The sequence below is a fragment of the Diceros bicornis genome, chromosome 15 (genome assembly GCF_020826845.1).
Source record: "Diceros bicornis minor isolate mBicDic1 chromosome 15, mDicBic1.mat.cur, whole genome shotgun sequence".
NCBI classification, from domain to species: Eukaryota; Metazoa; Chordata; class Mammalia; order Perissodactyla; family Rhinocerotidae; genus Diceros; species Diceros bicornis.
In genome coordinates this window covers 23,878,260-23,903,952 of record NC_080754.1, presented here as the reverse complement: position 1 = coordinate 23,903,952, position 25,693 = coordinate 23,878,260, and the positions used below count along the sequence as shown (strand labels likewise).

The following is a 25,693-nucleotide window of genomic DNA, read 5'->3' as shown; positions in this document are numbered from 1 at the left end:
AAAACTGTCCTACAACTCACTGATGCTCATGGGGTTTTGTTTTAGTCTTTTTCCTCCTTGTTCCACTTTAGACAGTATTTCTTGCTATGTCTTTGAGTTCACTAATCCTTTCTTCTGCAATGTTTAATCTGATGTTAAATCCTGTCCGGTATATATTTTTTTGTCTCAGACACAGATTACATTTCATCTGTAGAAGTTGAATGTTAGTCTTTTTATGTTTTCTGTGTCTCTCCTTAACGTGCTCATGCTTTCTTCTATCTTCTTGAATGTATGTAGTATATTTATAGTAGCTGTTTTGATGTTCTTGTCTACTGATTCTATCATCTGTGCCATATCTGGGTCTGCTTCTATTGATTGCTTTTTCTCCTCTTTATGGGTTATAGTTTCCTGCTTCTTTGCATGCTTGGTAATTCCAGATTAGTATGTCAGGCATTCTGAATTTTATCTTGTTGGGTGACAGTTTTTTGCACTCCTTTAAATATTTTTGAATGATGTTCTAGGATACAGCTAAGTTACTTTTGATCTTTTCAAGGTGTACTTTTAAGCTTTATTAGGCAGAACCATAGCAGCCTTTAGTCTAGGGCTCATTTGTCCTTACTACTGAGGCAACACCTTTCTGAGTATTCAACCCAACCTCCTACGTATTCTGAGATTTTTCCATTCTGGATGTTGGGAATGTGAACTATTTGCAGCCTTCTGTGAACTTTGGGAATTGTTCTGCGTGGTCCTTTTTGGTGGTCCCTTCTCCAGTCGTGGGTAGTTTCCTCACATGTATCTGCTGATGAGTGCTCAGCTGAAGACTCAAGAGGAACTCCCTGCAGATTTAGAACTTTCTCTCTCTGAAGTTTTTTTCTCGCTAGTACTCTGCCCTAAGAATGCTAGCTAAGCTGGCCTCTTGCAATTCTCAACTGTGGAAAACTGTGGGGCTCTGTGTGGGCTCCCCCATCTCTACACTGCTGCCTGGAAACTCTCTCTAGGCAGTAAGCTGAAGCAATCACAGGGGTCACTGTCCTGCTCTGCCTGTGGCCCAATGTCTGAAAACACTGTTTCATATACTTCTGTTTTTTGCTTTTAGTTGTTTAAGATGGAAGGATAAATCCAGTTCCTGTTACTCCATCATGGCCAGAACAGCCTTCCACCATGGCCAGAACAGCCTTTCATCTAATTTTATCTAACTATACTACTCACCTCTCCTTGCTGCAGTTGTCTACAGACCACCACACATCTGCCTCCAGGTCATTCACTGTCATTTGCTTGCAAACATCTCGGCTCATTATCACTCCTTAGGACACTACTTTTTTTTTTGAGGAATATTGGCCCTGGGCTAACATCTGTTGCCATTCTTCCTCTTTTTCATTTTTCTCCCCAAAGCCCCAGTACATAGTTGTGTATCATAGTTGTAGAGTTGTAGCTCTTCTACGTGGGACACCACTTCAGCATGGCTCGATGAGTGGTGAGTAGGTCTGCGCCCAGGATCCGAACTAGCAAACCCCAGGCCACTGAAGTGGAACGCGCGAACTTAACCGCTACGCCACCGGGCCGGCCCTAGGACACTACTTCATTCATAAATCTGATGATTTCAATATCCACTAGATGATCCTTTCAATATCCTGGCCTCTCAGCCCCCTGACTTCTTATTCCATGATCACATCCTCTACCCTACCTGAGTAGTCCATTCTCTTGGTTATACTCTGACCTTATCTTTTCCATAATTGCATCCGTGACATAATCTCAATTTCAAGCATCCCATTCTTCAACTATGACCTCCTCTCTTTCCTAATGATTCCCTCTACTACTCTAAATTCTTGATCCAATTGGGAATGACAACTGTGGAGCATACTACTTTCTCTCATCCACCTCATGTGTTTCCTTTTCTCCTTCACCCAGTTTAGATTCCATAGTCCATTGCTGTATTACTCTACATAATCCCCTACTCTTGGCCTACCTTTCTTAGTCCTACTCACTCAGCAAACCGCAATTCTGGTTATATCTCTCTCTGCCAACTCTGCCCATACCTGCACTTGCCCAACAGAACAGGAGGAAAACACACAACCATGGCAACTGGTCTTACTTGAAATTAATGCCCAATCACTTACAGCAGGCCCTCAGAGCTGCCCAACAATCCTACTATATAATTTCCTAGTCCATGTGTTCTCCACTTTCCCAGGAAATAGTTTCATAACTTATCCTCTTTCTTCTATCTTCCAACAACTGCTCTCCTAACCTCACTCATCAAGTGGTAATTTTTCTTCCTATTTTCTGAGAACTATAAGCAAAGATAACTTCTACAAGCTCCACCACCCACCATCTGCATCTATTCATTCTATCTTCTCTTCAGTTACTTAGAGGGGAGAGACGAAGGGAAGCACTTACTCTGCCACGATGCTCAGGTCATTCCCCTCTTCTCTTCAGTTACTAATGAAGAATTAGCTATCTTCTATCTAAGGCAACCTGTCTACTTGTGTTCTGGAGGACTGCATTCCATCTTGCTTACTCAAGGACATGGCTACAGCAGTTCTTCCCTCCCTCCAGCATCGTCACCTTCCTCCTTTCTATTGGACCCATTAGGGTACTGCATTACAGAGATATATTTTAACATCCCTTATCTTTAAAAATACCTTCACATTTGCCACATTCCCTCTAGCTACTGCCCCATTTCTCTGCTGCCTTAACAGTGTAACTGCTTGACATAAATGTCTACTCCTTGTCTCCAATTCCACACCTTGCATTTTATTTTGAACTCATTCCTACCACTCCAATGAGACTATTCTTTTGAAGGATGCCAAAAATCTCCATGTTGCTAAATCCAAGGCTCTATTCCAGTCCCCACTAGCTGGTTCTTCCTTATCTTCCCAGCCTCTACACCTCGGAATGCCCCTGGGCTCAGTCCTCTTCTGAAGCAATACCCCTCTCCAAAGGTGATCTCACTCAGCCCCAAGACTCTAAGTACCATTATAGGTTGACAAATCCCAAATTTATTGCTGAAGCCTCTCCTGTGAACTCCAAATCTATAAATCCAACTGACAGTTTAACCTGTCTACTTGCTCCTTCCACAATCTTCCACATCTCAGTAAACTGCAGCTTGATTCTCCCAATTACTAATGCTAAAAAGTTGAAAAATATCTTAGACTCTTCCCCTTTCTTCACACCCCACCTCCAACCCATCTACAAATCTTGGTGACTGTACTTTCAACATATATCTGGAATTGAACCACTCTTCAGATCCTCCACTACTATCACCCTGGTTGGAAGTCACCATTAGCCCCCTTTGGATTATTCTGCTAGCCTCCTAACTGGTCTCCCTGCTTTGGCTCTTGTTCTCAAGACAATAGCAGAATCATCATTGTACTCTTCTGCTCGAAGCTTTCCAATGGAGTGAGACCCCCTCACTCCTTAATGGCCAACACACTTACCGTGGTCCTGCATGATTCAGCCTCCCACTACCTCTGTGACCTCATCTCCTACCGCTGTTTCCCTCATGGCTCACCTCTGGCTGCACAGGCCTCATTGCTCTTTCTTGGATATGCCAAACAAGTTTAGGACCTCTGCCTTTGCCTGAAACAGTCTTGTCCAGAACTGACAAGTCGGGCTTCCTTTTTCCCTCAGGCCTCCGCTCAAACACACCTTATCAGTAAGGCCTTCCCTGACACTCTATATAAGGTAGAATACCATGCAATCACATTCCGTTTCTCCCTTGCTCTCTTTATTTTTCTCCAAAGGATTTATCACCACCTGACATACTAAATATTAATTTTATTGTTTGTTGCCTGGATCTCCTCACTACAACGCAGGCTCTGTGAAGGCTATCTCCCCAGTGCTTAGCACACGATTACATGCTTTCTCCTTCCTGAAACTTTCTTCACTTGGCTTCTTGGGGCACACTCGCTCTTGGCTCTCCTTTTATGTCACTAGCTAGTCCTTTTCTGTCTCCTTCCTGGAAAATGAAAAGGGGTGAGAGGGTACAAAACCTATTTTAGGAAAATAACTGGTCTTCTACGCTAAGCTGGCTGGGACCCACGGCAGCAGGAAAGCCAGGCAACTATCTACCCTCCAAGAAGCAAGATACTTCAGTATCCAGGATGCTGGGAACTCACTTTCTATGTATGCAGATAGGACATCTGCAGAAGGACAGCCAACAGATGAAAGTGTATCAGCTTTCTCCTGCTGAAAGGGAAAATCACTCCTTAAAAGATAATTTTTTAATTTATTTTTTATTGTTTCAGCCACTGGAAAATATAAAATTGAATTCACCATATAGTTACAGAAACTATGAAAGAACTCCTAAAGTAACTTATTTTATAAAGTGAATAAGTAGTCCCTAATTTATTTGGTAACAGATAAAAGATAAAATTACAATAGAAAGGGTAAAAATTAATACCTGTCTACTGTGAAAATAAAGTTGGCTAAATTTACGGAATAATATTGAAAAATGCTCCTGATAAAAAGATAAATAAAAACAAACAATAGCATTTTCCCCTAAATTTAGCCAACCTTGTAAGGATGATGGAGGAATTCTCACAGATTGGAGGAGATTAAGGAGAAATCACAACTAAATGTAATTTGGTTGTTAGACTGAATCCTGGAACAAGCAAATAAAAAAAAGAGATTAGTGGAAAAACTGGTGAAATCCAAATAAAGTCTATAATTTAGCTTAAAAGCAAACAAAAAACCCAAACAAAGAAAACCTCCAGTCAGTACAAGAAACCCTTCCTCAGCATCTAGCACACATCCTCTGCATAAATACTTGCTCTACCTGGAAGTTCGACACCAGTCAAGACACACCTTCCAGAGAAGGACGCCTTTCATTGTTAGAAATACTTCCTTGTATTGTTTTGAGTTACCTTCCTTTGTAACTTCACTCAGTTTAGTTTTCCTTCTAGAACTATATTCTGCCTCAAGTTTCTTTTTGAAGCTTGACACATCCAGTTCTCTTCATCTTACACATCATGATTTTTACATCCTTTATCATTCTCGTCAACTTTTAAAGTACTCCAGTTTGTCAATGGCCTTCTTAAAATTAATGCTCAGAACTGAACACTAGAGCAGAGCATATCAGACTATTTCTCTTCTTGTTTTAGACACAACTATGCCTAAAACCGTCCTTCCTTTCCTAGCAGCTACATCACGTTGATCATGAATCCTTTACCCAAACTTGTGTGGTCTAATTCAATGTCTTATCATTCAGTTCTATGACGTTTTTTTTCTCCTCACAGAATCACACTGGCAAGTGGTAAGGTGAGACCTCTGTCCAGAGTATTCCACTATGAAAAGAGAGTCTTCATTCATCTGCGGAGCTTTATCTGAGGGTCATAAATCTCAACTGACACAACCACCTAGGCACACATACACACTATAAAGCTGCTGTTAACCATTTTCCAGAAACCAAAGCGTCGGATCCGAGTTTCCCAACAGCTCTTCCTGGGCTGGAGTCATCTATTATACAAAGCCAACTCATTACTTCCTTATATCTGGGCATCATCAGTCTATTTTCTGACCTTGCATCCTCAACATCCCCAAATCCCTTTGAAGTCAAAGCATGAATCATTTTTGTCAGACGTAAAAAACATACATGGCACGTGCCCAGGAATGCTCTGATGTCCACAATATGCAAAAACTTGAACATTCAGAGATCGCTTAATCCTTGCTGTTGCCTAATGGGCTCTGACATAAGCAAGTATCTGCAAAGAAGCCTTCCCATATTTGTTGCTTTGAGGATAGAGGGTTCTATTGAGGAATGGGATGCCAGCAACACTCCGTCACCTCACACAATCCCTAAGACGAAGCCGAGGGAGGCGGCTCTCGGGCCTGGAGACCGGGCAGGCTCCGGCTCCCCCAGGAGTGACAGCGCCGGCCGGCGCTCCCCGGACCCGCTCACCTCTCTTGTCCAGCAGCCACATGAAGGCGAAGCAGGGCAGGAAGCCGATGGGCCCCCACAGCACGAGGAGCGCGATGTCCCAGCTGGAGAAGCCGTAGGCCTGGCGCGCTGAGTTCTGGATGGGGCCCCAGGTGTTCCAGACCAGGCCCTGCGCAAACCCCAGCAGCGAGAAGAGCAGCAGCACAAGCCAGCGGCGCCCGTACACCCGCCCGGGAGCCGGGGCCGCCGCGGGCGGCGAAGCCGCCGCCGCCTCCCGGCTTCTCCAGGCAGCCGCCGGCGCAGGCCCGAGCGCGGGGCCCAGCAGCGGCTGCCGCTCCTCCTCGCTGCTCCAGCCCGAGCCCATGGCGACGCGCGAGCCGCGGGGCTACTGCCCGGCGCGGTCCGGGTGGCCGCCGACCAGCCCCGCGCGTAAGCGGCCGGAAGAGGCGAAGGCCGGGGCTGCTCGGGTCGCCCTCGGCCTCCCGGCCGCGGCTGCTGCGCCTGCGCTGTGCGAGCCGGCCCCGTGGGGAGGCGGGGCAGGGGCGGCGGGCTGGAAGGAACGAGACCGGAGAGGGAGTGGACCCGGGGTCCCAGAGAGGACCGGGAGGAATTGAAAAGGCAGGGAGGAGTGCGGCTCAGCCCGGGGCGAAGGAGACTCCAGAGGGCTGTATTAGAGGAGGTTGGCCAAGGAACCCGCGGTTGCTGGAGGAAGTGCCCAAGTTTACATCATGTGCCTAATAAACAAGTGCGAGACCTCCGGTCACTTAATCTAATGCTTGCTTCTATATTGGGTTTATTCTTATTTTTGTTGCGTTTATAACTTCAGAAATTATAGGGGGAGGCAGGATAAAATTGAGGCGTAGTAGGGACCCAGAAAATTGTCGCATGAAAATAATTTCTTGTTTTTCATGTACAGTAAAAAATGCCTAGTTTTTATCAGCTTTTTGTGTTTTACATACCCAATGAGGAAATTATAAACCAGCCAATTTCACTCATCTATATATAAAAGATATAGATATCTTTCTACCCATTTTGTTGTCGTTTATTAGGCGAGCAATAAAGATAGGTTGATTAAGGCTGGAACACTTCTGTCCTCAAATGACCTAGATCCATCTCCAGTTATTATGATTTTGACCAAAGAGTAAACGAGGAGAAGAGTGGGGGTTGTTGATCTCTTGATCTAGCAGCCGGTTGTTTATTTTGACATACAAATCTAGAACCCTGATGGGTGTTGATTAGCGTCTTTGAAAACCTACGTCAAGCGATTTGGCTTGTCTGGGTCGAGAAATGAGTCACGGGGAACGCAATCAAAGGACCTTTGCCTGAGGTTCGTATTCCCCGGCAGTCACGAAAACCAGATGGAGTCATGTTGCTGCCAGAAGGGCAAGGGAGGTGGAAGAGAAACGTGAGCTCTCCTGGCATCCAAGGCTGGTCAGAGCGGCTGCAGAGTAAGAGAACGCTGAGCCACATTCTACTGTGCTGAGCCCCACAAAAAAGCAAACCGTCCCCTAAAACTCCAATACGGTTGGGTAGAGAAAAGCGCCAAAGAGGAAAGGAAAGACCTGACTAGAAAACGAGGAGAAGCAGAGACCCAGCCAAGAAAAGACCACATTGAAAGGAAGACTAAGGTCTGTGACCGGTAAAAGACGCCACAGCTGACACCACGTGCTTATATTTTAACAACAGGGAATCAAAACAAACCTGCGGGGCCCCGCCCAGCGTCCGTCACGTGACTCCACGTGAGCGGCGCTTCCGGGGGAGCCGGTGAGAACTGCTTCCCGTCCTGCGGGTTCAGAGCCCGGTTCTGGCCTTCACCGTGCCGCACAGCCCCTCCACTCCACTCCACTGTTGGGTTCGGGCGGAGCCCGCGTCGCGCGAGCTATGGCAGCAGGCCCGGGGGCGACCACTGATACGGGCCCTGGAGCTGGAGAGGAGGAAGGTAAGTGCCAGGCTGAGGTCAGACCACGACTGCATCCCTGTGCCGACTCGCTTGGCATCCCTCGTGTGGCCTTTTAGTGTCGCTCCTAACCCAGATCTCTCCGGCCCTGCATTAAGCTATAAGGAAAATGATTTGTTTTCTAGTGGACGTGGCTTTTCTCAAATTGTGGCATCCAGATCTTTGATCATCGTACCAGTGCTGTTTCACACATGAGGATGTTTTGAATGTTACAGTGGATTAAAATTAAATTTGTGAAATTGAAGCGCACCCTTGGGGTAAATGGAGGTATCTGGGACTTTTGTAAATACGGATTAAGAGCTTTTGTGCGATTGCAGTGGAATCCTGCTTTAGAGAACGGGTGAGGTATGGAGGCCTCTGAGCCTGGGATCCCTGCTATCATTTATTGAATGATTGCTCCCTGCCTGGCACTGATCTGGGTACTGCCACGGGGTCCAGAGATTTTTGGATGTTTATAACATTGCCTTTTCCCAATTGAGTAAAGGGGCTTAGAAAGGAAAAAGAATGACCAGTGCCTGGTAACATGAATACTAACAGTACACACTAGGTGAGGGCTGTCACCAGGAGGAGAGACCACAGTGGGGAAAACATAACTGCTTCAACGAGGGAATGGTTTGAGGTTGGCCTTTATGATTGGATGAGACAGTGACAAACTCAGGTGGTGGTGCTGGGGGGTCATGGGAAGACAGGGAGCAGAAATGCACAGGGTGGATGTGGTTGGAGATCCAATAATCATGTTTGCCTAGAGGAGGAGATGACCATTCCAAGCAGAAGAAATGAATTATAACTTCCTACTATCTGACCATAGTCACTTGCTTATGTACCCCAGGGTACATGAACGTCATCTATATCTCCAATCCATTAATCCTTCCATTTTCTGTCCATCTGTACCCCCATATCCAGTTTACAGTGTGTCACAGTTTACCGTTATAATCTCTCCTTGAAAATGCATTATTCTCTTGTTCCTCCCTGCCTTTTATTTTTCTGGCAAAACCCTTATTCTGGATGAACCCAACCCTTTTGCCCTCTTTGCACCTGCACCTATATGGCTGAAGTTTGCTGGGAAAATGTCCTGGACAAATCGAAGATACTATAAAATGAAAATGGCCAACCTCTTGAATATTCATTCAGCATGGGCCTGAGATTCTTCTCATCTACTGTTTCTATGGTAAGCCTACTTTCCTTCTCTAATGACAGTTCCTCAAATTCTCTATATCCTCTCTTCATCTCTCACTTTCAGCTAGTGACATTGCAGGTCAGGTCAATTCTGCATCTCATCTGTCTATGTTTTTCCTCCTTCACTGTCAGACCCTTGTCCACAATGTCCACTTTTCTCATCTAAACGACTACCAAATCTTCAGCCTTGTATCCTTGTTTCCCATCTTGTGCCCCTCCAATCCCTTTTTCATTCAGCAGCAAAAAGTGGCACTCCCTTAGTTAAAATTCTTTGGTGAATTCCATTGCAATTCAGACTTAGAATAAAATCCAAACTCTGATCGTGGCCTACACAAGTCCTTGGTCTGAACTCTGCTGTTGTCTCCAGGAGCGTCTCTTGTCACTCAGCCCCCTGTTTTTGCCTGCTTTTCACATATCTGGCTTTAATGTTCAGGTTTCAGAGTATGTCACCACCTGAGACCTGATCAGACCAACCTATCATAAACAGTCATGGTTGTCCCCTGCATCCTAACCCTAGATTTTCTATGATACAGCATCCTGCTTCCTTCATTTCACTTATCACAATCTGTAATTACTTGTTTATTATTTGTTTCTTCCATTAGACCTTAAGTACCCTGAGGGCAGGACTTATGTCTGATTTATTTACAATATGTGTCCAAGCAGCAAGTACCAGGCCAAGTGCATAGTGGACACTTAATACATATGTGTTGAATGAATGAATAAGGGAACCCTGTGCCAAGTCCAGAGACAAGAGGAGAAGGAGCATGGCATGGTCCAGAAACTGAGGAAAATTGGTATAAGAAGTGATGAGAGAAGAGGGATCCTGAAGGGCACCTTATACCAAGGTTAGGAGTCTGGACTTTAAGACAGTGGGAATCCCTTGAAGAGTTTTAGGCAGGGGAGTAAACATGATTGGATTTGGTTTTAGGAAGATCACTTGGTGAAGGGTGGAGAATACATTGGAGGGAGAAAGACTGAAGGGCAGGGTACGTAATTTCCCTTAGCCTCAGGTTCTTCCTCTGTAAAACACATGATTATTGTGAAAATTAAAGGTAATTGTAGATTACCCAGCATAGTGTCTGGCAGGAATTAGGTATTCAAGAAGGTAATCATTTTTATTATTGATAGAAAATGATGGCATTGGTGACTGACTGATGTTGAAACTGAGACCAAAAAACTGGAGATATCTCTGAAATTTCCCAGCCTGAGAAACTATGTGTAAATTAGGAACCTTAAGAAAAGGAGGTGGTTGGGAGCACTATTGAGTTTTAATGTGAATGCATAGAGTTTAGGTATGGAAAGATGATGCAAAAGAAGATGTCAAGCATGCAGCTGGGAGAGGAAGATTTTTAAAAAATATATATAGTATTGACATACAGTAAATTGGCCCTTTCAAAATATACAGTTCAATGGCTTTTAGTATGTTCACAAAGTTATGCAGCCATCACTGCTATAATTCCAGAACATTTTTATCACACCAAAAGAAACCTGGTACCCATTAGTAGTCACTCCCCATTCACCCTTTCCCCAGCCCCTGGGAATCACTATCTACTCTCTGTCTCTATGGATTTGCCTATTGTGGACATTTCATGTAAATGGAATCATACAATATGTGGCCTTTTGTGTCTGGCTTCTTTCACGTAGCATAATGTTTTTAGAGTTCATCCATGTTGTAGTGTGTATCAATACTTCATTCCTTTTTATTCCTGAATAGTATTCCATGGTATGAATATACCACATTTTGTTTTTCCATTCATCACTTGTTGAGCAATTGTGTTGTTTCTACTTTTTGGCTATTATGAATAATGCTGCTGTGAACATTCGTGTACAAGTTTTTGCATTAACATATATTTTCACTTCTCTTGGGCATATGTCTAAGAATGGAATTGCTGGGTCATATGATAGTTCCATATTTAACTTTTTGAGGAAACTGGTGATTCTTAATCTTGAAGTCCTAAGGGGGGAAAAATCTGATGGAAGTGTGGATTTGCTCCCCCGAAAAATGCAGGGTGCTCACACATTGTTGCAGATGACTTTAAATTTTTGTATTAAATGATTCTCTGAATCCCATTTGTGGAACTTTCAACCTTATTTTAAATTGTCATCCTCTCCAGAATCACCACTTTGGGGTGACTGCTTATTACCATTACAGAATAAATGAATATAAGTAAGTAAATGGGCAAAATCCTACTGGAAGAGAAGGCCTTGCTTTAAATTAGGTAAGGCTTATGCGAACAAAGGTAAGAAAAGTACATACACTAAATAAATGCATGTGAAAGGGTCAGTACATTGAGTATAGTGATGAATATTGTGTGAGTCATAAAAAAGTTAATTTTTGAGCAAACTTATTACCACTCCATTATCAGAAAATATTTGAATGTACACTATAAACAGGAGACTCTTTCGTACAGTGAAGTAGAGACAGTCCTTGCCCTAAAATAGCTTATAAATATAGTTTTGGGGGAAAAGACAGATAAAAAGAGTTGTAGTATAAGACATACCCACAAGGCAGGAGGCAATTAGATGGGATGTAAATATTACACACAGTAAGTGCTCTAGGGGCTGCGAGGAGAAAGCATGAATACAAATTACGTTGGTTTGTGCTTCTTAGGGTAATTTGAACGCATAGAGTTCAGTATAGTTTGAGTATGGAAGTGATGGATGAGGCCATTTCTGGTGAGGGGAGGCTGGGTTGTGGAAGTGAGTGGAGAAAAGCGCAAGGCATGTAGGAACGGAGGTCGGGGAGGGAGGTGAGGAGACAGACTGGTTCTACTAGAGTGGAAGTGGTGGCTGAGAACGCCGGTGACAAGGAGGAAGATTGTGTCCTCGGAGACCAAAAAACAGAGTGAACCAAAAATGTTGAAGTGAAAAAGAGGGAATCATGGGTTTTAGATTTCTCAGAAAAACAGAGCAGGGAAACACACGAGTGAGGAAGTGGAGAGGGGTACTGGGGATTTGAGAGTGAAGAAGCTTTGGAATGGTTGCTGTAGGGGTGAGGGTGATTAGGAGTCAGTTAGTGACAAATAGGGTGATAGGGAGCAGGAAAAGGAACTGGTGGAAGTGAGTGTGAAACTGTGGAACTGACCCCTTTGTTTTGAGACTGTTTCTGGTTACACTCAATAGCTCATTATGCTAAAGTGGAGAAAACAGGTGGCTATATAGTTATATATTATGTAATATATAGTTATATATTAAACAGTTTTATGTAAAGTTTTATACATTGCTAAAAATGTGGTGTGAATTCAGAAAACATTTATTTAGCATCAGTTTATGGGAAGCACTGTGCTAAGCTCTAGGGATATAAAAGTAGCAGGCTTGCCTTTAAAGAAGTGATATTTTTTGTTTGAAGTAACTGCTTGGAAATTATTAAAAACAAACATGAGTTGAATAGGCAGAGCACAGAGGATTTATAGAGCAGTGAAAATACTCCGTATGATATTGTAATAATGAATATATGTCATTATACTTTTGCCCAAACCCGTAGAATGTACATCACCAAGACTGAACCCTAAGGTACTATGGACTTTGGGTGATTATGATGTGTCACTGTAGGTTTATCCTGGTAAAACTGATTTTACCAGGATAAAACATTCTGGTGAAGGATGTTGATAATAGGGGAGGCTATCCATGTCTGGGGGTGGAGATATATGGGAAATCTCTGTACCTTCCTTTCAATTTTGTTGTAAACCTAAAACTACTCTAAAAAAAAATAGTCTTAGAACAAACAAACGCAAAACTACTTATTGTTAAGAATCAACTTAAGTTCTGAGTGTGAGATGTTGCTTCCAGGGTCATACATCTGTTGCAGCATTTCAGTGAAAGAAATTGCAATTCTTTGAATCCAATTCTGTCTTTGAGAGTGAGGTTATTATATTTCTTTCTGTTGAGCTCTCGTAGCTTTATGCCTTGATGAAGAGAAGAATGTATTCTCGGGAGCTCTTCTTGCAGTTCTTCCCAAGGACGTATCTCATTCTGAGTTGTAGGAACTTGAGTTTCATATAGAGCTGACACTCCTACATGGCTGGATTTACCCCTCTTGAGTTGGAAATGTCATGCCCTCTGTGTCATTCTTGTTCTCATTTTTTAAAAAAAGGGCAGAGGGAGGCAGGGGAATTTAAAGAAAAGCAAAAGCCTGTGTAATCTTAAAAAGTAAAAAATTCCCATGCTAGGGTACATCAGTAATTCATAAATTCATAAATGTAGCTAAAATCTTTTATATTCAATAATGAATATCAGAAAAACTATGTTGTTGAATAGTTTTAATTGTGGTAAAAAACAAATTGTGGTAAAAAATAAAACTTATCATCTTAATCATTTTTAAGAGTATAGTTCAGTATTGTTAAGTATACTCACATTGTTGTGAAACAGATCTCCAGAACTTTTTCATCTTGCACGTCTGAAACTCTGTATCCTGTAAACAACTCCCCATTTCTCCCTCCCCTCAGCCCCTGGTAACTGCCATTCTACTTTCTGTTTCTACGAATTTGAGTGTTTTAGATACCTCATCTAAGTGGAATAATAAGTATTTGTCTTTTTGTGACTGGCTTTTTTCACTTAGCATAATGCCTCAGGGTTCATCCATGCTGTAGCACGTGACAGAATTTCCCTCCTTTATTAAGGCTGAATAATATTCCACTTGATGTATAAACATTTTGTTTATCCTCTCATCTTGATGGACGTTCAGGTTGCTTCCAACTCTTGGCTATTGTGAATAGTGCTGCTGTGAATATGAGTGTGCAGCTATCTCTTCAAGACTCTGCTGTTGAATATTTTTGATGAAAAATGAGATGAAATAACCATTTTATTTTGAATTATGGAAAATTTACTTAGTGGAAACTGAAGAGTTAGATGGAAACATTTTGGTAGAAATTTTGAAGATACTTTGGTGCATTTTAAAGAGGTTTAGTCTTTGAAACACCCTTCCTTCTAGTATTAAGTTCATTTAGAATGTAGATTTACTTTTCCTTGCTTTACGTTTAGGCCCAGTATTACTTTTGAACTTATAAGTATTATTTATGAGCCATTTTCTGGCTCATACGTGGATTAAAGTGAGGAGGAGAAGGCAATTTTCTGGGTTAACTGGACAAGTGTTACAAGTGTGAGACGATGGGAAGAAGAGGATGGTAACTGTCTAGCATGTAACTGTCTCCTGTTCCCAGTCTGAACCTGCTTGGATGTTCATCGCCACACCAAGCATTGGTATTGGCAAGATTATGTCATAACAGCCTCAACACTTCCGTTTGTGGTTTCTTCAATGGCACCACCTTCTTGACCGTGAAATTTCAAGGTTCATGACCAGTCATCATTTTACTCAAGCATTATGTTAACTTTCAGGAGAATTTTCTTAGTTTATATTGACATTTTAAAACAGTGACTATAAAATGAAAAATTATCTTTGGTGTAAGTTTACCATTTGGTCTTTAGTACAGTCATTTTGGTACGTAGTACTTGCATAGTTCCATCAGTGTTTTTCTGATGTGGCCCAAATGTTCTTTATTTTTTACCCTAGTATCTACCATTCCAGAGGTTTTATTAAAATTTCTTGTGTGTGTATATATATATATTTCTTTTTATATATAATTAATAGTTGTCAGATTGATGAGACCATCATAGGCTTACATGTGTATATTTGGAAATAAATTAGCTCACCATGCCAGGCAGGACCCAGTTTTTTATTCATGCTGTATTACTATGTTGAGTCTCTGTATTGTAGCATGTGACTTACTCTTATGTCACCTTGTGAAGGTTTTTGAATAGAATTAAAAACTATTAAATTTAAATTTAATGGTTATTAATATTTCTATTAAAATTATACCTGACATGAGAGGTGAGTTAATTTCAATTTCATTATCTTTGTCTTTGTTGTATTCTATCAATATTAGGAGAGTATTATGGAAACTTCATAAATTTTCCTTATTCTCATCTTGAATTCTACGTCTCAGATACAAATCCAACCCAGATATTAATTGACTGAAGCCAGATTGCTAGCAAATGCAGAGAAATAAGGTTTCAGATGATCTTGTACTTTGCATTAATTAAAGAAAAAATTACTGAGAAAAAGGCAATTTGCTTTTTGATGATGTTTCACTATCTCCAAAGAATTAGGTGTAACCAAAGCTGTAATAAATTGTGTGAATGACATGCCACATTTAGAGGGAGAAAAAACTATTGTGCAACACTTAGATCACTCATCTGTTTTTCAGCAGTTTCTAAGTCATCTAATTAGAAATGGCTGCTGGCTGCAAGTTTAGACCTGGATACACTTGTGCTTTAAAGGCTTGTCAAGGTTACTTCAGAATTTTTATAACTCTGCAAATATTCCTGACATGAAATGACTGGGTGCATCCTTAGGCTATTTAATTAATACAATGTAGATTGCATTCTTCTTTAAAGGAAATTGTAACACTTAAATTTGTTAGTTTAATGGCCCAGTTCATTGTTGATTAAGCTATCAGAAACCAAATTAGTTTTATCTCACAACCAGCTGATTGTTTTATTTCACTGATAGGGCTGAAATTCTGTAAAATGCTAATTTCCTGTTATGATGAGCATCCTACTGCTCTGTTCTGCACACACTTTATAGCACTTTTCATTCATTTAGCAAATGTTTGAGTTTAATATAGTCCAGTCACTGGGCTAGATGCTTTCTCAGCAAATTTTAGTTTTTAGGGTCTCCTATTAAATAACCTCTGGGATGTCTGAGACTTTTAGATCAGATCATTAAATATGTTTTTTAAAAAAAATTTAACATTTGTTAGAGGAAAAAATATGTATTGACTTCTTTGAAGCTATTCTGTCAGAACACTACTCATGTGTTACTAATGTCCATGTACGTATTGGTGCAAGGGCAGCTAGACATGTCTTAGCCAAAAGTGAGAACTGTTTTGGGAAAATTCAAAGCCATGTGGTCTGTTGGCTCTGATTTAAGATAAGCAGAACAAATAAATCCACACTCCAAAAGGACTAGTGCTTCTGTTTTTCTCTGCCCTTTAAACTTCTAGAAGAAAAATGTTCAAAGCTTGACTATTTTACAACCTTAGAACTGAAAGGATGCCACAGTGGGTCAGACCAGTCATGATTCATGCAGCCTAAGCCACAGATCCCTTTACAGGGAGAATGTGGTTGTCCCTGAAAACGACAGCCTCAGAAGGCTAGGTGTTGTACCAGTTATGAACTAATAACAGAATCTTGACTATACAAGTTAATTGTTTTTCTGTGCAAGAATTCAGGAGGTAGAATTTTCCTGGTGTTGGTTCAGTGACATGAAGATGGACATCTTTGCATTCTTTTGGCAGAGGTTTGCAATTTCCTGGGCCTTGCTTTTCTCTCTCAAGATGGCTAACCATTCTGTCTGTTTTCCAGGCAGAATATAGGAAGGAGGTTAAGGGCAAAAAGGCTGACTCAGCAACTTCAGATATATCTCTGACCACTCCTATCTTCAAAGGAGTCTAGGAAATGTAATTTTTCAGCCACTCCCATTGCCCAAAGTTCTGTTAGTAAAGAAGATGAGAATGGGTATTGGGTAACTAGCAGTCTCTACTACGGGTATGTTATGAGAGGTTCGAGATTCGATCCGAGATGTAAAAAAAACTTTCCACTCCAAGCAAATGGACTGAAGGTATATTTTATTATATAGAGGATAGTAAAGGTGATAGTCCGCAAACAGATCCGAATAGGTGAAATAATAAGAGGGAAAAAACACCAGCTCGACTGGAAAGGGAAAACATCCACATCGGCTGAGATAGCAGCAGAATCGAATAGGTCATATAATAAGAGGGAAAAACATCAGATCGATCAGAAAGGGAAACACCAGATCGAATGAAGGGAAATGACACAAATCAACCGGAAAGAGAAACACCAGGTTGACCGAAAAGAGAACACATCAGATCAATTACTTCACAATAAATCAGTTACTCACAACATCCACGTTTTACTGCCAGGAGAGTCCTGTCAATCGACACGGCTGGGCAAGGATCACACGTCCTGGGCAAGGCGTCCCTTCCACAGGTGGAACTCTCACCAGGTCTCAGTCTCCAGCAGTTTATATAAGCAGTTACAGAGTTTACAGAGCAAGCATCCGTGTTCCCATGCACAAATGGTTATCAGTGGCGTACGTGCACTGAGCCCCTTGGCTAAGGTCCCCAGCGGTGTACGTGCATTGTTCTCTTTGGTTATCGTCTTAGCCCGGCACAGATGGCCAGTCCATCCCGTGCTCCAACGCTCCAAGAGCCTTGAAATGTTACAACTTGCAACTCTCTCCGTGGGAGAAGGGCCAGTTCCCACCATGCAGAAAGCAGCTTTTATATTTCTTTTTGTGCTGGTGGCTGTAGGTCAATGGAGCAGCCAAACATGGCTGTATTCATGTCAAGACAAGGTATTAACACATACACCTCTCCCCCCACAGCATATGCACAAACCAAGACACTCCTCTCTCCCGAACAGCACACATGCATTTATTACCTATGCATCGATATAAAGCTTTCCTGAACCTATTCATATTTTCTTTTTCCTTTTTTTTTTGTGAGGAAGATCAGCCCTGAGCCAACATCCATGCCAATCCTCCTCTTTTTGCTGAGGAAGACTGGCCCTGGGCTAACATCTGTGCCTATCTTCCTCCACTTTATATGGGACGCCGCCACAGCGTGGCCTGACAAACGGTGCAGCCGTGCGCGCCTGGAATCTGAACCCGGGCCGCCAGGAGCAGAGTGCGAGCACTTAACCACTACGCCACAGGACCGGTCCCCTATTCATCTTTTCATGTTATACTCTCCCGAGTTTTTAGTGCTAGTGTAAGTCCCACAGTTTTACTTCTCTGGAGCAGGATCATGCAGTGGAAAGAGCACTGGACTTGGAATCCGGGAATCTGACCTCCAGTTCCAGTTCATCACTGGTGCGTTGACCTTTGACATCTGAGCTTCCATGTCTTCCTTTGGTTAACGGAAATAAAATACCATCTCTGCCTGTGTTTTACAGGCTTCTTAGAGGATCAGATGAGCACTTTCATTTTATGTATATGCAAGTATGTGCAAATAGTCAAGCATTATACCAGTAAATATATAGTATTGTTATGATGATTACATTTGAATCACATTACATATATGATTACATATACAATGTTCAAAACCAAACTTCCCAACAGAATGAGCTGCTGCTGCTAACTTTTCTCTTACGGCAAGTCACAAAGTCTGGAAACCTCAGTCTTCCTTATAGCTGCATCTGCCTCCCACCCCACGTCTCTTTGGTCAGAATAGTCTTTGATATTATTCTTTCAGTTATTTCTCCATCTCCATCATCTCTGCCACCCCTTGTTGTTTAGGGCCTTATTATCATACTTCTTGCTTGGCCACTGCAATAGTTCTCTGAGTCATTTCCAGTTCCTTCATCTCTACATATCTCTACATAGTCCTCATTTTTATTGTTAATGGGTATAATGTACCATGGGAAAAATATTTAGTAAGTATTTTTCTACTTTTAGACATTAGGTTGTCTGTATTTTCAGTTTTTATATTGTGGTAATAGATATTTTATGTGTTATGTGTATACATATATAATATATATAGTTTATGATTAATTATTTTGTTAAAAGCAAATTCCTGTAGCATGAGTTACTAGGTTAATGGGTCGTTCCTTGAGATTTCGGCTTCATTTTCCCAATTGTTTCCCACAGGTTAGTTCTAATTTATATGCGACAAAACAACAGAGTGTTATCGTGAATGTATTGTAGCTTTTTATAGTCTAACAAAACTTAAAAAATATATATAATAAAAAGTACAGCTTGTCCATTTTCACACACACGGAATCCAGGCAGTTCAAGTCCAGGAAGGTTTGGTGCGTTGCGTCTAGGTGACCTTGTACTTATATTTATAGGCCGGTATGGGTTAAGACCGTTAATGTGAATTTATCATAACCTGTCAAAAGTAGAAAAAAAACTCTCAAGGAAAGTTAGAAAATTTTATTCCTGGTCACATGCAGTTTTCCTTAATAGGGTTCTTCAGCACTTAAAGACGAACTTGGGGCTTCTTGTGCGTGGAGACCTAAGGGCGCCTTCTCTCTTCCTCACTCCACGTGGGCTCCAACTCTTCCTGCCCTTTCCCTCTAAGCATCCACACTCATCTCCTCCTCACTTGGGAGCCCTGACTGCGTAGAGGGTGACAGATTGTTCTCAGGTGTCAACTGCCGAGAGCTTAGAGCCTGCTCACTTTCACCAAGCATTTAGGAAAGGATTCCGAGTTTTTGCCCTTGTCGGAAAAAGGAGGCCAGATTGACTTAAATTTTCATTTTCTTTAAAAACAAGCCTTACATTCAGACAAGTACAAATTACTCAAGTTCCTTGATGAGTCCTCCGCATCTCTCTTCCTCTTATCAAAAAGTTTAAAAGAAAGTTTGATGATAGGAGAATTTGGGTTATTTATGAGGTTTTTAAAATTTTTTGAATTAAGGTAATTACAGATTTGGTAGTTGAAATAGAGGGTTTAGCTGATTGTTCTAGAGAATCATAAATATATGTTTTGGTGGTCAGAGTATAAAGCATTTTTTAACTTTCCCAAAAAACTTTCATCTTAAGATGTCTTTAAGGAGAAACTTACTTGTTCTTTTATTTAACAAATACTGATCTTTACTATCCTATCCAGGCTTAGCATTCTATGATTCTGTGAAATTTGTTGAAGTACTCAGTAAGTCACAGTGTTAGTTTGTACATATCCCCTATACTGTTTGTAGATGCAGTTAAAGTCAGGGATTAACACTGACATCCATCCTAGCATATCTTTTATCTTTTTAAATTTTGCAGTAAAAATAATCCCACCCCCACTGGCTGCCGTATTAACTCAGTAGTCTTTTTGCCGTAAACACGTGATATAGCAAGTAGAATTGTTGCTGACTCTGCACCTCTAGTTGTTCAAGAGTAGTTCCCATCAGCATTTCTTATATAATCCTCTATTAATTTATTAATCTTATTAATCCTCTATTGAAAATTGTAAATATTTTCCAACATTTAAAATTTAATTTGAGAAAAATCATTTAAGAATTATGGTTCTTTGAGGCTGAATATTTATGTAAACAATAATAAGTGAAGTGTAAATGCAGTGTAGTTATACAGAAAGATTTACCATAATAGAAATAATATTAGCTATTTTTTCTTCATATTATGTGAAATAACTTGATGGTTATCTATCTGTTGCTCTATTTATTTCTCTCCCTAGGTGAACGTGTCAAACCTTTTACGCCAGAGAAAGCAAAAGAAATTATAATGTCTTTACAACAACCTGCAGTCTTCTGTAACATGGTTTTTGATTGGCCAGCACAACACTGGACTGCTAATCATCTTTCAGAGGTCCTTCATGGCAAGCAGATACGATTCAGGATTGGACTGAAAAGCACAGATACAGGTAGGACTACAAGTACAGTCATGTGCTGCATAACGACGTTTCGGTCAGTGACGGACCACGCACGTGACAGCGGTCGCATAAGATTAGTACCATATAGCCTAGGTGTATAGTAGGCTATACCACCTATGTTTGTGTAGGTACACTCTATGATGATCGCAAAACGACGAAATCGCCTAACAACGCATTTTTCAGGACGTATTCCTGTGGTTAAGTGACGCATGACTGTAATCATAATGATAATGCCTCTTCAGTAGCATTCCCACATTCTCAGCAGTGGCTTCTTTATCCCTAGAGAATTCTTTATTTCGAATCCTCTTTTTTTTTGTGAGGAAGATTAGCCCTGAGCTAACATCTGCCAATCCTCCTCTTTTTGCTGAGGAAGACTGGCCCTGGGCTGACATCTGTGCCCATCTTCCTCCACTTTATATGGGATGCTGCCACAGCATGGCTTGACAAGTGGTGCGACGGTGCGCGCCCGGGATCCAAACTGGCAAACCCCGGGCCGCCACAGCGGAGCACGTGCACTTAACCGCTTGTGCTACCGAGCCGCCCCTAGAATCCTCTTTTTGACCATTTGCAGATAGGAAAATTTTATGGGAAGTTTCAGAAGGATAGTTTGTGTTAAGATTTTTTTTTAGACTAAGCAGCCAGAAGTTTATAGCCTTGTGTAAAATGTATTTGTTCGTGTATCATGGTTCATTGAATGTGGTAGACACTTAATAAATATTTGTTAATGTGCTGTTATTTACGTTCTCATGTGACTGAAAAAGACTCATACTAAATAATAGTCCCTTCCACTGTTGGCTCAGGTAGAATGTGTGCTTTTGTTGGTGGCTTCAGGCACTATTTTTATTGTTCAGTCTTGGTTGTGATTTTATCTCTCTGCTTGATCAGCTGCCTGACCTCTTTTGCATTGCATAAATGTGAAACATCTGTAAAGCTGTTTTTTCCATCATCTTAAGCCATTAGATTTTGCCGGCTCCCTCTTCCGATGACTTGCAACATTTTGATCTTTTGCTTTATAGTTAGATAAAGCAATTACTGTTAACTCTAAAAATAGTTAATTTAAAGGAAAGAAACAGTGCTGTTGCTAGTCTAAAGGGGTCCATAACCATTGTCTAGCTTGTGTTTATGTGTTTAACTTCTATTTAAATATGAATAAAAAAAGACAAATAAATATGAGTAAGTTTGGTAGTCTAGAAATTCAGTGTTTTAAGCATTGCTGTGAAGTAGCTCTATGAATATCTATTAATAACTCAGAAGGAACTAGAAAATTACCCAGCTTCACTTCCAGTTTCTCCAAGCTTCTTTCTCTGATGTTGACCTTTTTGTATTTTAAAATTAAATGCTAGACCAGCAGCAGCTACCTCAAAATCAGCTTGTGCTTTTTACTTCTTGATTTTGGTCAAATAAATCTTCCACTCATTCAAGTGTCTCTCAGACAATAATTTGGAGAGAAATAAGAATTATAATTTTTTTCACATCCTGGTTAGACTCCAAATACAATACCACTAATAGCCAACAGTTATTGAGAGCTACTGTGTTGAGCACTTCTCTGAGTGTTTTGTACATATTAACTCTCTTAATCTTCAAACCCTCTTAGAATGGTCCTATTATTAATCCTGTTTTGTGGATGAGGCACAGTAATTTGACGTTTTCAAGTTAATACTGAACATGAAAGAAAAAGAAAGTAGAAAGTCTCTGCAGTTGTGAGAAACTGCTCTGAGTTTTTACTAAAGATAATTTGTTCTTTTTTGAAATTTAGAGAAAATTCACATAACATAAAAGTCACCATTTTAAAGTATACAGTTCAGTGGTTTCCGCATATTCACAATGTTGTGCAACCATCACCACTGTCTAGTTCCAGAACATTTTCATCACACCATCAGGAAGTCTAGTACTCCTTAAGCAGTCACCCTGTATTCCGTTTTATCCCCAGCCCCTGGCAACTACTAATCTACTTTCTGTTTTTTAGATTTGCCTGTTCTGGACATATCATATAAATAGAATCATATGATATGTGGCTTTTTGTGTCTGGCTTCTTTCCCAAACCATGTTTTCAAGATTCATCCATGTCGTAGCATGTATCTGTACTTCATTTTTTTTTTTATTGCTGAATAATATTCTGCTATCTGGATATACCACATTTTGTTTATCCATTCATCATTTGATGAATATTTGGGTTATTTCCACTTTTGGGCTATTATAAATAATGCTACTATGAACCTCTATGTACAAATTTTTGTGTGGGTGTATGTTTTCATGTCTCTTCGGTTTATACCTAGAAGTGGAATTTTTGAGTCACACGGTAACTGTGTTTAGCCTTTTGAGGAACTGCCAAGTGGTTCGCAAGTAGCTGAACCATTTTACATTCCCACCCCAATGTATGCGAGTTCCAGTTTCTCTGCATCCTTGTCAACACTTATTTCATTTTTTATTCTGGCCATTCTAGTGGGTGTGAAGTGTTATCTCATTATGGTTTTGATATGCCTTTCCCTAGAGAGTAATGATGTTGAGCGCCTTTTCACGTGCTCATTGACCTTTCATGTATCTTGTTTGGAGAAATGTCTATTCAAATCCTTTGCCCATTTTCTAACTGAGGTGTTTTTTGTTTTGGGTTTTTTTGTTTTTTTTTCTGTCTCTTTGTTGTTGAGTTGTAAAAGAGATCTTTATATATTCTGGATACTAGACCCTTATCAGTCTATGACTTGCAAATATCTTCTTCCATTCTATGGATTGTCTTAATAATTTGTTCTTTTTAAAATTATTTCTTTGAGTATAAATGCAGTACTTCCACAAGCAGTATAGGGTAGTGGTATAAGAGAGCTGACTCAGGAGTCAGCTTGCATGGGTTCAAATTTTGGCTTACAAGTGTGACTTTGGGCAAGTCACTTAACTTTTCTGTATCTTAGAAGTGCTTTCAAGATTAAATGCATTCATATGTATAAAACATTTAGAACAGTATCTAGCACATGGTAAATGCTCCACAAATGTTATTTAAAAATAGAAATAGTTAAAAAATAAAAATATGGACTTCTTCATTATAAAAAACATTGAAAAAAATGGGAAGATCCAAGGAAATTTAAAAACACTTGGTCCTATTACCAAGAGATAACCACTAGTTACACTTCGATATATGTCCATGCAGGCCTTTTTGTATTTTAAAAGTAAAGTATTAATTTTAACAGCCTGCTTCTTTTTTACATAACATATTCTGAGCAGCTTCTCTTGACATTAAATATGACTTTTAAATTGTATGGTCATATCATAGTTTATTTAAAAATTCTCCTATTTTGATTATTTAGAGTGCTTAGAAGTTTTAAATTTATAAATAAGACTGTAGTGAACATCTTTGAAAATAAATCTGTCCAAGTTTCTGATTATTTGCCTAGGATAGATTCCTAGGAGAGTGACTGGGTCAAAGGGTATGAACATTATCATCAGTGGCCGCACATCTATAAAGTTTCTTACACCAGAAACCTGTGAGTCATTCTCATCGCTTAATGGTGTCTGGTGACTTGGTGATTTACATCCTAAATATCTAGCATGCCCCTGCTTCTCTCTCTCTGTGGCCATCCTCTAGTTGGGGTCTCTCTACCTCCATAATTGTAGTAGCCTTGTCCCTAGTCCCTCTGCACACCCCCTAACCCCCTGGCCATTCTTCGTACTGAAACCAGAGACAGTTTTTAAAAAAACAAATCTTGTCTTGTTTCTCTGCTTAAAACCCTTAAATGGCTTCCCATTACGCTTAGGCCAAAGACCAAGATTTTTGTTGTGGTGTAGAAAGTTCTGTTTGCTTCATCAGCTCAATCCCTCTCTCTGAGCTCCAGCCAAACAAGCATTTTTTCAGTTTTTGTGTTTCCAGAGGAAAGTGCTGTTGCTTCTTCTTACTTCAGGGCCTTTCTATCTGCAGCCTAGCCATTCGTCTCTCTCTTCTCATTTCCCCTTACCCCAGCTCTACCTGGTTAATTCCTCTTCTTCCTTCAGGTCTCAGCTCAAATGTCATTTTCGCATGGAAATCTTTCCTGACCACATCTCCCTCCCCCACGGCCCAAGTCACATGCAACTGTTAAGTTATCTCACAGCACCTTGTATTTCTTAGTAACAACAAAGTTATGATCACATGGTTAGTTGTGTAAGTAAGTAACTGTTTAAAGTCTCTCTTCCCCTCAAGGAGGTCACCTGTGAGGGCCAGGGCCATGTTTCATCATGCGCCGAGCACCTGATGGACGTTCAAATATTTGTTGAGTGAAAGAATGAAAGGCCCGGCCCAGTGGCGTAGTGGTTAAATTCGCATGCTCCGCTTTGGTGGCCTGGGGTTCACAGGTTCGAATCCCGGGTGCAGACCGATGCACTGCTCATCAAGCCGTGCTGTGGTGGCGTCCCATATACAAAATGGAGGAAAGTGGGCACAGATGTTAGCTCAGAGCCAGTCTTCCTCAGCAAAAAGAGGAAGATTGGCAGTAGATGTTAGCTCAGGGCCAATCTTCCTCACCAAAAAAAAAAAAAAGAATGAAAGGTCTTTGGTCTTTATGGCCAAGTGCTTTGCAGAGAGGTGGTTTCCATTTACTCTCCTTCCAGAACGTGTAAGGGTGCCTGTTTTGCTGCTCCTTTGCCCAAACTGAGATTTATCTTTAAAAAAACAATCTTGATGATAGGTGAGAAATGGTCTCTCATGATTTTATGTAACATTTCTTTGATTGCTGGTGATGTTGAACATGTGTTCATGTTTATTAGTAATTTGTATTTTTTCCTAGTAATTGCTCTTTGACTATTCCTTATTGAGCTTTCAGGTTTTTGGGTTTTTTTAAATAAATTTCTTTTTTAGTAAGAATACTATATTTGTTACTAATGTGTTTCCCAATTTATTGTTTGCCTTTTGATTTTGCTTCACATTCTTATATAGTTAAATTATATTTCATCAACATTTTTATTCTTATTTATGTTATTTATTTAGAAATTTCTTCTGTATCCTGAAAATAAATATTCTAATAGCTTAATGATTTCTTTTTTACATTTTATTCTTTATCCGTTCTATATTTATTTTGGTATATATATGTAAAATGTATATACCAAACTTATATATAAACTTTATATATATATACAGTTTTTGGTATATAAAAAAAGTTCACTGACTTGTTTCCAAATAGTTAAGCTGGAAATAACAATACCTTTTATTTCAGTACCATTTACTGAATAATCCCTTTTTTCCCTACTGACTTTGAAGACACCTTTATTATCTTACTATATTCTTATATATTCCAGCATCTTTTTTTGGACCCCCTATTGAGCTATGTCTTGAGGCCAGTTAAATACTTT

At 40.4% G+C, this 25,693-nt stretch overlaps 2 protein-coding genes across 2 annotated transcripts in view; one reads left to right on the top strand and one right to left on the bottom strand.

Moving 5' to 3' along the window:
- The window catches only part of SLC49A4 (solute carrier family 49 member 4), a 69,638-nt gene extending 63,284 nt beyond the window's left edge, over positions 1-6,354 (bottom strand). The window contains exon 1 of the mRNA XM_058555923.1: positions 5,876-6,354. Within this exon, the coding sequence (XP_058411906.1) occupies positions 5,876-6,218 (343 nt within the window). The 5' untranslated portion in view covers positions 6,219-6,354. The remainder of the gene's footprint in view (positions 1-5,875) is intronic.
- Positions 6,355-7,627: 1,273 nt separating this feature from the next.
- HSPBAP1 (HSPB1 associated protein 1) overlaps positions 7,628-25,693 on the top strand; it is a 54,082-nt gene continuing 36,016 nt past the window's right edge. The window contains exons 1-2 of the mRNA XM_058555922.1: positions 7,628-7,793; positions 20,189-20,374. Of these exons, the coding sequence (XP_058411905.1) occupies positions 7,736-7,793; positions 20,189-20,374 (244 nt within the window). The 5' untranslated portion in view covers positions 7,628-7,735. The remainder of the gene's footprint in view (positions 7,794-20,188; positions 20,375-25,693) is intronic.